Source organism: Drosophila guanche, unplaced genomic scaffold, assembly GCF_900245975.1.
Source record: "Drosophila guanche unplaced genomic scaffold, DGUA_6, whole genome shotgun sequence".
Lineage (NCBI taxonomy): Eukaryota > Metazoa > Arthropoda > Insecta > Diptera > Drosophilidae > Drosophila > Drosophila guanche.
The window spans coordinates 3,503,482-3,517,041 of NW_022995744.1; the positions used below are offsets into that span (position 1 = coordinate 3,503,482).

Here is a 13,560-nt window from a genome sequence, read left to right on the forward strand (position 1 = left end):
TATATGAGTGATCAAAGTGCATAAATTTACAAACATTTGTAGTTATCTGATAAAGTAAAAATTTCTTGCATGCTATGCTGGTTTCGTGATGATCTTTTATTTAAGTAATGACAACTGATACGTTTACATACAGCTTTTTTATTTTTTTTTTTACCCACTACTCTTTAAAGAATATCTAATATTTGTATTCCAATTCATATTTGTCATGCATTATTTTTTTTATAATGTTTTAATAAAAATGTTCTAAAAGTCAACATTTGAATTTAGAGTTTCCGCCTCACTGGCAAACGCAAAATGAGCTCAAATATGAGTAACGTAACGCTTTTACGTTATCGGCGGATTTTGGTATTTACGCATTCCAGAGATATGGTACCGCTGCGAGGCACTTTTCAAAAACGATTGGAGAAACGCGGACGCGACAAGTTTAAAAGCGCGGGAGTTTCAACGCGCGAAAAGTTGTTGGATTAGGACTGAAACGAGTACAATGAAAAGCAAATAAGGCGGCGCGTGTCGAGTGTTTATAATACAATTGATTACATCAAACCCCTTCGCCAAAGCAGCACTAAAAAACTCTTTTGCATGCCCAACATCTGCTGCCTCCGGATGCCGCGGCGCCTGCAAATTGTGCCGCGACTTTAGCAACAACAGGTGTCAGACGATGGAAAATCTGCCAGCGGCTCGGTAGGTGGATCCGGTCAAAAGTGCGGAGATCTGGGTGTATAAACAAAGTGATTTAGGCTCGCATTATTAGCGTTTGCACCCCCGGCCAGCCCCCTGACAAAGGGGTTCGTTCGGTTCGGCCAGTGACGAAGTGTGCACGTAAAGAAATTGAATTAAGTTGGCCATCGTCCGAAATCGAAATCTGTGTCAGAAATGTGGCACTAATAAATTATCGCACACTCGCACTTGCCGCACAGCAAAGCACACAAAAAGTGTTTCATTAATTCAGAAATTGCAAAAGAAAAAGAGAATACTCGTATCTAGTTTTTTATTTGTGACTTTGAACGTGACCAAATTTTGTAAGCAACATCCAGCCGTGGCCACATAGAATAACAGTTAAGGTATTGCATATGTACATATGTGTAGATAGCTATTAAGAGAGAACAAGATGGAAAGAGTGTCGTAGGGAGTAAGGGAGCTGGCGCCCTTCTAACACACACGCGCCGGAGAGCAAGCCTATAAATAACGGTCTTCAATATTACTATAAAATCCATATGCACTCCAATTAGCATCGCAGCGCAAATGAAGTGTGAGAGAGTGAGTACGACAGCCAGCCAGCGCTTCCTCCTCTGCAGAGCAGCCTTTCACTTTAACACACGCTCGGCACATGTAAATACAACTGCATATGGATGATGAGTGTGTGTATATTTGCGTATGACAGTTCTTACGCAATTGAAAGGTTTAAGCAAATTTCTCATGCAGTGGGAAAATACTCGGAATTGATAAGCGCCATAAAAAACACAAAGATCTGATAGAGACGGCGGCCGCTGTAAAGCCAAAATGCAGCAACATGCCAAACGGCACACAATCTGCATTGTTGCTCGCAATTTTTCCACAACATATTTAAATTTTTGGTTTTAGCGCAAGCCCCAAAATGAGTCAGTCGTCGCGTGGCGTTGCACTCGACGCTTTGTGTTGCAGCACTGCATGCCAGCGCGTACTTCTGCGGCTACAGAGGCTGCGGTGCGTCGAGCTGCTTCGCTGTCATATGCATGCAGCTGTCAAATTGTGATCGCCTGAGTGGGTGAACGGGGGGCTCGCGTTGTCTGTCATTGGCCCACTCGTGGCACTGTTTGCTGGTGCTGCTGCTTGCGTTTTTTCTTGCACTGCTTTTCCCCGCTCTGCATTCGCAGTCGGCGTCGCTGCCTGTGCCTCTCTGTCACTGACCACAGTCAACGGCATATCGACAGTCGTCGCGTCGTCTCTCTCTCTCCCTGTTTGTCTAACTGCATGTGTGGTGCGGGTGTGTGTGTGTGTGTGTGTATTGCTTTTGCGCTTTGCGTGCGGCGTTTTGGAATTGCATTTAATACGAATTAAAATAGAAAAAAACAGATTAATGATTGATGTTCGCGGCCAGCATAGCCAAAATGCATTAGCCATTGGCCTCAGCCAGTGCTGGATCTGTCCGGTTCGGATCTCTGGAACGTTCTTGGCCCGTACTTTGAACATCATCCATTCCATCTTATCATGGGAATTTAAATAACTAAATACCCCCACAATAAATGTATATAAAAGTAATGCTGCTGATTAAACGCAAAACGGGGCCAGCAGATTATGCGGAGAGTGGAATGTCCGTGTCCGTGTCCGTGTCGCCCCCAGTGGAACGCAAATTACCCGCAAAACTGATGTATGTACCATTCGCACCTGTCGTGCTGCGGTTGTTGGTCGGGGCCGCCGTTCTATCACTCGTAGAACATGCAAATTTAATTAAACCTGTATGTACATAGATGGCTTTTCAATCGGCTCTTCCAGTTGGACTAACCTTTTGCTTATCACTGGAGGCAGCTCCAAATGTAAAGCACTTTCCATGGGCAACCCGCTGGGGGCTCCACATACATACATACGATGTGGGTGTGGAACGTGTGTGTGGTCGACATATGTTACACTCTGGCTGTCGTCGCTTATCAACGCTTACAGCAACAGCAAGAGCACAATAGGCCACCACCACCAACGTTGTGTTGAGTTGGCGACAAAGAGCCTCACCCACAGTTGACACAGTTTTCGGGGGCTTGGTCGGGCTGGGAGGGCTTTTCGGGTTTTGACTCGGGGACTGGTGAGCCGTTCAAATGGCATCCCATAAAAACGTTGTACGAAAATTAACATAGTCATAAAAGCTAAATTTGCCTGGCGGGTGCTGCAGAGTATCCACCTTTGGGTACGTTTCAGTGCACGTGTAAATGTGTGTAAGTTTGAGTGTGTGCGGGCCTCAAAGGAACGCTAATTGTTAGAGGGACGAGGAGGCGACAGGGAGGGAGAGAAAGATTCCTTATCAATTGGAACTGGCCAAATTCAAACGCATTCCAAGACTCATTAACATTAACATTACAAAAAGCAAAGCAAATTGAAAGAAAAAGAGAAGCACAAAGTGAAATGAAAGAAAAAAGAAGAATAGATTTAGGAACCGAAGACTTGATACCCCTTAGACGAAAGCGCAAGCAGCACAAAATTTGGTTTTGTACTGATCCAAACTATATTCACGACATATTTTCGCTTTATAGTTGGGAACGGAAGTGCCTCACCGCGTTGACAACGTGTGAGCAATATCAGATTACTAGCTTCAAGGATATAATGAAATTGTTGCGAATTAATTTCTGTTACACATTCCGTAATGGAAACATTTTATGCTCTCCCCGAGTACGGGGAGGGAGAGAGGGAAATAGATGGAGAACAAGGATGTTCTGGGGAAAATACCACAAAACGAAGGAATATCAAAGGCAATGGACAACATTTTGCAGCGTCTGTGGTTGGGCCTGGAGAGGCAACGGGCAACGGGCAACAGGAGCTGGGGTCAATGGCTAATGGGCCATTATTGGCCACCCATAGAGTAGGGGCGTCTGTACAGGGCTCCTGTTTTATGGCCTGACATTTAATGCCCAGCATCTGAGGCTGACTCTGACACCGAGATTCGAAAAGTGGTGTACTGTGGAGGCCAAGTGCAGGCAAATGAAGAGCTATGTAAGTCACAGCAGATCCTCTTTGCGGCGGGTTTAATGCCCGCTTAACCCACATAGCCGACTCTTCTGTTTGGTGGTTGCACTGAGGAATGTGCAACTTTAAAGCTGCTCCTCAAAAAACTCGCTCATAAATCACAGCGCTGCACAGCCACCTACTGATTGCTTTCCTCTCCAACGCTCTGCGACACAACCTTTGTCCGCTAATGAAGCTGCGTACTGAGCGGTGGGAAAACTTTTCATTCAATGGGAAAGTTATCCCTTGCCTGCTTTTGGGCGCGCTCTATCGCGTAGCGTTGCCTTCTTATCAGCCATCATCATTGACTGCTAATTAGCCAATTGTGTGATATCCAGCACATCGATGGCTCATAACCAGGAACCAGGAAATGGATCTTCTGGGGGATGGGCGTACGTGAGCGCACTGCACGAGAAGGATTGGCCTAATACTGATAGCTTGTTTGATGGGCACGCAGCAAATTGGTTTCCCCACAAAGTGTGGCTCAGCGGTTGCTGGGGGAAGCTGACGACATTGCCCCAAAAGATAAACTTAAGTACAGCGCATTTAAATGCAATTTGTGACAGTTTTCCTTTGGCGCGACTCTCAGTTGACACGCATACTGCGGGTGGGCACTGCAGGGGCTGGAACAGAAAGGAGCAGGAGGAGGCGCGCCACCCGCATTGCATGAAAGTCATGGCATGCCCTTTACGAAGGAATTTCTCCATAATATCGCACAGAGATATGCGCAAAAACACAGCGAAGCTTTCGATTTGAGCTGAGAGCGTGACACGATTGTCATGTGAGTATCCGTGAATATTCTTCGCTGCACTCGCGACACTCGTGTACAGCGTATGCTACCTCTGAATTCATAAATTCATAAATCTGCCCCAAGTTAAAGCATGCCCAAAGCAGCGAATCCGATTGCCGATAAACTTTTGGGCACTTCAGGCCCGCATGGAGTGCAGGGCAAAAAGAAGAAAAGTTGAAAACTTCTTTGGAAGATAAGGGTAACGCTCCACTCATCCTGTCTGAGGACGTGCTCCGCAAAGTATGTCGAAAAGGGAGGCCTTTCAAATTGATTTTAAAGTAATGAATGAGGCATACGCCTGACGCTCATCAATTTTGGCAGTTGTCGCTCCAAACAGGGCTGCTCCCCGCAGTGGGGGGCATAGAGCTGCAATGACTAATGACAGGGCCTGCCTGCCCCTTTGTTTCCCTTCTTTATTGGGTCTGTTCACAAAAAGCTGATGTGGTAGGCTCCTCTGGCAAAGGGCTGGGAGCTGCGCGTCTCCAGGAAGTAGATTCCGGGGGTGGGTTCCCTTTGGCTCCTTTGTCCCATCTTGAGGGACACCCAGCGGCAGTTTTGAACGCTCATTGTCTCCACAGAGCCGCAGAGAGCGCTGACAAAGTCGTTATCGTGGGACCACATCTCTGCCAGCAGCTCAAAGGACCGCTCATGCGAGCAGGCATCTTCCACACATCCTGGCTGGGTCTCTCCACCATTGGGGTAGTAGTCCACATGGCCCAGGCGCTCCAGGGTGCCCAAGCCACCGCCATTGGTGTGCACAACCTCCACGAACTGCGCGTCGGTGGGGGATAGCACATGGTCCAGAGAGGCTTCCGTGGGATCCAAGGCTGTCAGGTGCGGGAATCGCTGGCCAAAGTCGCTCTCGACTTTGGCGGCCACAGCACCCGCCAGATGGGCACCTTCCGCGAAACCCACCAGCAGTATCCGCTCCAGCGGCACATCAAACTGGCGGTGTAGAAGCTCGATAAGGTTGCCCACGCTTTCGGTGATGGCAGCCTCGTTGGTGGTCTCCGCTAGATCCACGGTGATCACATTGCACTCCCGCTGTGACAGTTGGGCGGACACCACAGCCGTGTGCTCCGGCGATGAGCTGTTTCCCAGCCAGCTGGGAATGGATATTCTGAAAGGGAGTAGCTCTTATGAGAGAGAGCTTTCGACTAGCAGCCACTTTGGATGACTCACACAACGGGATCGGCGGCATAGAATGAGCTGCGCACCAGCGATTCCACCTCCGGCTCAAGGGTTTGCGGACTCTCCTGGATGCGGCGCGTGTGCAGAAGGAAGCCGGCAGGCCCATTAACTGGATAGAGGTGTACAAATTTGATTTTTTGCGACCTTGACTCTTGAGTCCCACTCACCACCACCCGTGGCAGCTGAGCCAAGGCTGGCTAAGACCATCAGAATAAACACTCTCGTCTGCATTCTGTAACCGACTGATGAAGGAACCCCTTATTCTCAGGCATTCCGCGGAATCAAGCGCAGTTATGCTCGATAAGATTGCGGGTTCGGTTTTATGGCCATTGATATCTTTTGATAAGTGCCCATCGATCGTGACAATCGACGATCGACATCAGCCATCCACTTGGCCACTGATTCTCTCACGCGAAAAATGTGTTGTTTATGGCACTTGTAGATTGTCCGATTAATCAGCAGCTGCAGTGTTGCATAGCAAGTGTCAGTTCACGTACACTAACTCCCCACTCAGCCCCCACTCTCACAGACAACTGCCTGCTGTTGCATTTGCATGGGTACAGCTAACAAATTGCACTTAATTGCCTGACAGCTCCAACTTCCAGTCAAGAGTCGAGCGCCCCCCCCACTCAATGTCATATGATGGCGAAACAATGAAACATCTGCCTGCACTTCACTATGCCACTGCTACTGCCACTGCCACTGCCACTGGCGCACTCCGACTCTGACATTTGGGTTGAGCTGACAAATGAAATTGCTCGGAATGCTGCAGTTTGGCTGTGTCCCTCCCTAGTCACGTGCTTGATTAGGCCAGCGAAGTCAGCGCCCAATGCTGATGTGACCTCGAATGTATGCATAGGAGCAGCCTTGGTTCCTCTTCTAACTTCTGAAGGTATTCGGACAAACTGGAGCGGAATGAAGAGCAGCACCCACCCCTCCCATGGCTGGAAGCGTATAAATTGCTTGCGAAATTGTTGTGTCAAGTGCAGGCGGTGCTGGAGAGGGCTCCATGTAGCCCAACAATTAACCAAAGATCCAAGAACTCTTCTCTCCGGCTCAATGGGCCCGTCACGGGCTTACGCTAGATTTATGACCAAAGACGCGTTATTAAACGATGCCAGCAGCAACGGCGGCCCATTTATAACTTACAACAGTGTTCCAATGCGTCAGCATAGGGAAGTGGAGGAGGGTCGTACTAAGCCACTTGTATTAGCATAAACGGAGCAAGATGACGACGGCATGCAGCGCGTGTAATAAGCCAAGTGAAGGGACATACAATGGGGCCAGAGGAGCATCCTCCCTTCGGCAGTTGGGGTCGAAAGGGAAAGGAAAGTCAATATGCCAGGACAGCTAACTTTCAAGTGGTTTCCGGAGGGGTAGCTGCTGCAGCTGCTGCTTCTAGACTCTAGAGTCAATATAATAAATTACTGTGAAAGCTGCAGGAAGTTGCAAAGGTTCTGCCAATACTCATATCGATTCGAGCAGCACTCGCAGCAGCAGGCCCCCCACTGATGTTGGTTTCACACAATGGGACGAGAGTGCCAGAAGGGCGTGCGAAAGAAGCAATCAGCCAACACGAAGACGGAATGGGGGAGCTGGAAGCTAAGAGCTACGGCCGGACAAAAGGCAAACAAAGACGTTTCAACGGACGGCAGGAGGAGGAGAACTCGCTGTCTATCAGCGCAAGTTTCCATGCAGCATCCCTGTGAAAATCACACTTGATGCGTCGCCATTTCTCATGAAAATTTCATTACATTGTCAGAAATGTGTGGCAGTTTAATATCAGCAAAGGTTACCCACATTACTCTGCTTGAAAGCATCAAAGTTGACGGCACTTCCTGCCCCATAAAGACGCCAGAATGCTTGTTCAGGCAATGATACATGGCATGGCTCCTTGGATTGCTTTAAGAACTTTAGTACTTCAACTCCGCACCGTATCCATATGAGACTCGCTTGCAGACTCGTGCAGGCCTTGTTCAACCACAATTCAAGTTCAAACAGTGTGCCGCAAGAGCTGTTAACGTATTTCTATTAATTATTTTCAATTGCATAAACTCTTTAACTTGGTATGCGATACAATTCCTCAGCCAATTAAATGGGTTAGATTTGCGTCAGATTTGTAGTGTAGTCTGACTGGTTGCATATCCATCCAACAGCTTGATTTGTGGCTTTGGCTGTGACTTCCGCAGGCACTCGAGCAGCCTTAAGTAAGCCTCATCGTGGCGCTGAAACAATTGCGGGAAAAGTAAGAGAGGAATCTTTGGCGTCATTAGGGCAGCCATCTTTGATTAAGACCCTGCTAAAGTTGGGACCTGTGTGTGGTGTGGGTGTGTTTATATGCGTGGCTGTGGGTGTGCCAGCGCATAAATCAGAGGCAGTCCTGCATGGCTGTGCGTGCGAGCATGTCCTTGGCCGTATGTTGTTGCAGGACTCGAGCATAAACGACTTTGTGATTAAAGAGTCTCTTACTTACTGTACTACCCAGAAAACAGAAAACACAGGAAACAGGCATCAGGCAACGAAGGACACAGAGAGGGGAAGGAAGAGAGCTGCGGCCAAGTCGAGAACGTAATTAACACGGAGTAGAAAGGAGCGGAAGGGGGCAGGACATGCAAAATGAACGAAAATGTTGCATCTTCATAGAGAAAAAGTTGCTGCCACAACAGAAGGAGCCCTCAACCAATTCTATTTGCATTAAGCGTCAACACGAGAGGAGCAGCTACACCCCGCGTAATGTACACGACTCCCCACCCTGCTCCACATGGTAACCACCACTCAAGGCTGCTGCTCTCGCTGCCACTGCCACTGTTGCTGCTGCTCCTGCTCTGCCTCCTGCCGGCCAATGGGGAACTTTTCACGCTGGGCTACCTCACGGGATCACAACGTCGGCCGGGCAACCTGGACTACCATCGACCCGGTCTGACCATCTCTGGCGCCATCTCGCTGGCCGTGGAACAGGTGAACGCTGGCCGACTGGGAGCTCTGGGCCACTCGCTGGAGTTTGTCGTGGCCGAGACCTTTGGCGATGAGGTGGCCAGCATCCGGCAAACGGCGGCGCTCTGGACGCAGCAGGTGGCCGCCTACATTGGGCCGCAGGAGACGTGCGTACACGAGGGGCGCATGGCAGCAGCCTTTAACCTGCCCATGATATCATACGTGAGTGACAGCTCCTACGTCTAGTGCCTAATCCTGTGTAATCCTCCCACAGTACTGCACCCATCGCGATCCCTCGAACAAGGGAGACTTTCCGACGTTCGCGAGGACTCGGCCGCCGGACACGCAGATCTCCAAGTCAGTGGTGGCCCTGCTGCTGGCCTTTAACTGGACGCAGGTGAGCTTCCTCTACCTGGACGATGCCAGCGGACAGTACCAGCCCGTGGCGGAGACCATCCTGAGCACCCTGAGTGCGGCCGGAGTTAGCATTCGGGACGTGCGCACCTGGAACACCATCTACCATCACGGATTCATGGCCAATCCCTTTGAGGCGCTGGTGGAGCAGACCCACGTCAATACGCGCAGTGAGTAGAGGGGTGTCCAATATCTGTTTTAATCCCTATATCCTAATACCTTTCCCTCCCCAAAGTCTACCTAATTTTGGGGCACTACTACGAGCACGTCGGGCTAATGGTGTCGCTCCAGAGGCGGGGACTGCTCTCGGCAGGCGATTACTTTGTGGTGGGCATCGACATCGAGCAGTATGAGCCGGCCAAGCCCGAGAAGTATCTGCGTGGACTGCTGCTGGAGGAGGTGGAGCCGCTGGCCGTTCAGGCGTTCCAGTCCTATCTGGGCATCGTGCCCACAGCGCCCATCTCCTTCTCTACGTTCGCCCAAGAGGTGGGTGACAGGCCGCTGTCATTGAAGTGATTGATGCGCTGCGTACGCCGCTCTGATCTCATCTCATAATTGTCGGCCTCTTAGCCACATTGACCACAGACACACACACACACACTCTGACCCGACACCCTCGTTTCTGTTTCTGCCCGTTTCTAGGTCAACAAATACATGGAGCGACCGCCATTCAATTTCCCCAATCCGTTGGGCCTGTTCGGGGGCACTAAGCAGGTCTGGCACACGCATTAAGGGAAACTCAAGTCGTATCTCTATTGCCTCCATCTTCATCCCCACAGATAAGTGCCGAGGCTGCCTATCTCTATGATGCCGTGCATCTGTACGCCAAGGCCCTGCTGGAAGTGCTGGAGTCGGGCGGCCGGCCCAAGAATGGCAGCGCCATTGTGTCGGCTATCAAGGGCTCGCGATATCGCAGCGCCATGGGGTGAGTGTAAGCACCTGGATCGCCTTCAATTGACTATTCCTCTCTCGCAGCTACCACGTCTACATAGATGAGAACGGAGACGCAGCCGGGAACTACACAGTATTAGCCAGGGGTACGGCGCGGAACGGGCGCAACCAGACGGTCCTCGGACTCCGGCCGGTGGGCACCTTCGGTCACAGGAACAGCAGCTTCAGCAGCAGCAGCGAGGCGTTGCCCGTAAGTAAGCCCCTCTCCCAACTCACTCTATTTTTCCGTCCTCTCTCTTGTAATTTGCTCTTTGCCCCCCCACCCTGCACGACCATAACGCTTGGCCACGTCCAGCAGCAGGTAAGCGCGCTTTTGGCTTGGTTTTTCATTATCACACACGTACACACACCGGTTCTGTTTGTCCATGTTATTTGCTGCTAATCCTACTCTGGTCTCTGTAACCCCTTTAGGATCTCAGTCTGTACAGCCCCATCGACTGGGTGGGCGGTGCGCGTCCAGCAGCTGCCCCACGCTGCGGCTTTGCCGGCGAGAAGTGTGTCAGTAAGTAGAGCAGGGCGAGGGAAATCTCCTGGTCGAACTACGACGACTAAGCACGGAGTTCTTTTTGTGTTCACAGATTACACGGGCGAAATCTCTGCGGCGATTGCTGGAGGAGCATTGCTGCTGTTGGGCGTGGTCTCGTTAGTGCTGTACCGCAACTGGCGCTACGAGCAGGAGCTGGACAGCCTGCTCTGGAAGATAGACTTTCGCGAGGTGCAGATGCACGAGAACGAGAGGGAGCAGCAGAGCCAGAAGCAGACGCGCGTAAGTCTCTGGCAGTGACAGGCATTGCACTTAATGATGCAGTCGGGCAGACAGCCATGCCACTCGGTTGTGTTGTCTGCCTGTCAGCAGCAAGAGGGTATTATTTATGATGGGGAGTGGGGAATGGGGCCAGGTCTAAGACGACTCTTCTCCTTCACCTTTGCATGTCTGACAACAGCTTTTGCTAAATCACTTGCCGCGTCGTCTTCCTCCGCAGTCAACCCATCCGCTGATACGCACCAGCCAGGTCAGCCTCAGCTCCAATCCCGATGCCGACTTCCGCTACACGACCATCTTCACGCCCATCGGCCTCTACAAGGGCCAGCTGTACGCCATCAAGAAGGTGCGCAAAAAGAGCGTCGACATCACGAGGGAAATGAAGAAGGAACTCAAGCTGGTAAGTCTTTGGTCACAAGCTGCCACCCTCTCCACCGTTACCACTTTCTGCATTGTGTGCCGCAGCTGCGCGACGCCCGACACGACAACATCTGCGCCTTCATCGGCGCCTGCACGGATCCGCCCAATATCTGCATTATCAGCGAGTACTGCACCCGTGGCAGCCTTAAGGTCAGTCGCTCCATCAGTCCCAGAACTGAACCCAAACTCTGACACACCGCTCTGCTGGTGGTTTCCTTGCAGGACATTCTGGAGAACGAAGACGTCAAGCTGGACAACATGTTCATTGCCTCTATGGTGGCTGACATTATTCGCGTGAGTGCTGTAACATTATACTAATGGCCTCCTGGCATCCCTTAAAACCCTTGCTTGCCTCTACTCCACTCCCTCCTGCGCAGGGCGTCATCTATTTGCACGAGTCACCCATCCGCTTCCATGGCGCACTGTGCACTTCCAACTGTCTGGTTGACTCGCGATGGGTGGTCAAGCTGACCGACTTTGGGCTGTTTGCCTTCAAGCAGGGCATCGAGGACAGCTCCATGGATATGCAGCACATGTCGGCCAAGTGTCTCAGTGAGTTTTTGCCACACTCCCCCGTAATGGTTTGCCTTCTCGTTTGTCCTTCTAATGGAACTATTATTCTTTTTGCAGAGCTGCTCTACCGCGCCCCGGAACTGCTCAGGCTGGGCCCCTCTTCACTGGTCATGGGCACGCAGCGCGGAGACTCCTATTCCTTTGGCATTCTGCTCTACGAGATGCATGTGCGGCGTGGACCCTTCGGGGAGACAGGCCTGACACCCATGCAATGTCTGCAGAAGGTTCTCCAGCCGCAGGATCAGCTGAATCCCTACAGACCCTCGCTTCAGCCCTTGGAAACGGCTTTTGATTGCGTCAGCGAGTGCTTGCGGGAGTGCTGGTCGGAGCGGCCCGAGGATAGATCGGACTTCAAGACAATCCGTGCCAAGTTGCGGCCCCTGCGCAAGGGTATGCGGCCGAACATTTTCGACAACATGATGGCCATGATGGAGAAGTACGCCAACAACCTGGAGGCGCTCGTGGACGATCGCACGGACCAGCTGCAGGAGGAGAAAAAGAAGACTGACGCACTCCTTCACGAGATGCTGCCGCGCTGCGTGGCCGACCAGCTGAAGAAGGGCCACAAGGTGGACCCCGAGCACTACGAGCAGGTCAGCATATACTTCAGCGACATTGTCGGCTTCACGGCCATGTCCGCCGAGTGCACGCCCCTGCAGGTGGTGGACTTTCTGAACGATCTCTACACCTGCTTCGACTCGATAATTGGCCACTACGATGTCTACAAAGTGGAGACCATTGGCGACGCCTACATGGTGGTGTCGGGCCTACCGCTGCGCAACGGGGACCTGCATGCGGCCGAGATTGCCACTATGTCGCTGCACCTCCTGAGTGCCGTCTCCGAGTTTAAGATCCGTCATCGGCCGACCAATCGTCTGCTGCTGCGCATTGGCATTCACTCGGGTCCGGTCTGTGCCGGAGTTGTGGGCCTGAAGATGCCGCGATACTGCCTCTTCGGCGACACCGTCAACACCGCCTCGCGCATGGAGTCCAGCGGCGTGCCGCTGAAGATCCACTGCAGCGGACAGTGCCGACAGCTGCTCGATCGCTTGGGCGGCTACCACTTCCAGGAGCGCGGCATGATCTCGATGAAGGGCAAGGGTGAGCAGCGCACATACTGGCTGCTGGGCGAGGACGAGGAGGCGCGTACACGCCGCACCTACGAACGCTCCCAGCGAAGGGGTTCGCGGGCACTCAACAAATTTATCCAAGGCACTATCAAGCAGGCCCAGGACCAGGCCAACGAGTACGGCATACGGTCCTCATTGAAGCAGAAGCATCTGCCGCGAAACTCGCTGACCCGATCCTCCAGCCTGGAGTCGCCCAAAAAGCTGCGGTTCGCTGCGGGCAGTCTCCTCGAACATCATCGCTATCACAGGTTTGCGGTTGTCCTTTTGTGTCTCTCGGGGCAGCAACTTATCCTTGGAACACTTTCAGTGACGAGGCCCTGCTCGAGGTGGACTCCTACACGGGGCTGCGTCGCTCCTCGGGCGGATCCACACACTCGCGCTACGAGGAGACGACGCTATCGCTGACGCTGTCCTGCCAGAGCATCGAAGTGGTGAGCACCCAGCAGAATCAGCGACGTCCCTCCTCATATCCCACTGCCAACACACCGCTGCTCCTGAACCATGTGGAGGTGTAAACAATCGAAGCGGCGGCACTGGCGGGTGCCCAGTCTTTCTAGGACTTAAAGTATAACCCAATTACAGGGATCTTAGTGGAATTTGTGTTCAGTATGTTTAGCAAAGTATTTCTATCGCTTTTAGTGTTGTTAGGACGGGGACAGACCCCCAACCCAACAGACTTTCTGTAGGCATGTTCAGCGGCGCTGGGG

General features: G+C 51.7%; 2 protein-coding genes across 3 annotated transcripts; one reads left to right on the forward strand and one right to left on the reverse strand.

Annotated features, from left to right (window-relative positions):
* The first annotated feature begins 410 nt into the window (after positions 1 to 410).
* LOC117580104 (speract receptor) lies at positions 411 to 13,467 on the forward strand. The gene is made up of 15 exons (XM_034266368.1): positions 411 to 681; positions 8,154 to 8,824; positions 8,877 to 9,186; positions 9,252 to 9,502; positions 9,659 to 9,730; positions 9,796 to 9,941; positions 9,992 to 10,157; positions 10,379 to 10,469; positions 10,546 to 10,733; positions 10,951 to 11,130; positions 11,196 to 11,300; positions 11,373 to 11,444; positions 11,528 to 11,702; positions 11,781 to 13,101; positions 13,161 to 13,467. The coding sequence occupies exons 2-15, from the start codon at positions 8,402 to 8,404 to the stop codon at positions 13,366 to 13,368; spliced, it is 3,708 nt and encodes a 1,235-aa protein (XP_034122259.1). The 5' UTR covers positions 411 to 681; positions 8,154 to 8,401; the 3' UTR covers positions 13,369 to 13,467.
* LOC117580108 (pancreatic lipase-related protein 3) lies at positions 4,854 to 5,972 on the reverse strand. Of its 2 annotated transcripts, none has more exons than XM_034266382.1 (3): positions 5,839 to 5,972; positions 5,660 to 5,777; positions 4,854 to 5,597 (listed from the first exon to the last, which is right to left on the reverse strand). In XM_034266382.1, exons 1-3 carry the CDS (start codon positions 5,897 to 5,899, stop codon positions 4,904 to 4,906), a joined length of 873 nt encoding a protein of 290 aa, XP_034122273.1. In that variant the 5' UTR covers positions 5,900 to 5,972; the 3' UTR covers positions 4,854 to 4,903. The 2 variants fall into 2 exon arrangements, with proteins under 2 accessions (XP_034122273.1, XP_034122272.1); XM_034266381.1 differs by having other exon boundaries at positions 5,836 to 5,918.
* Positions 13,468 to 13,560: the final 93 nt, after the last annotated feature.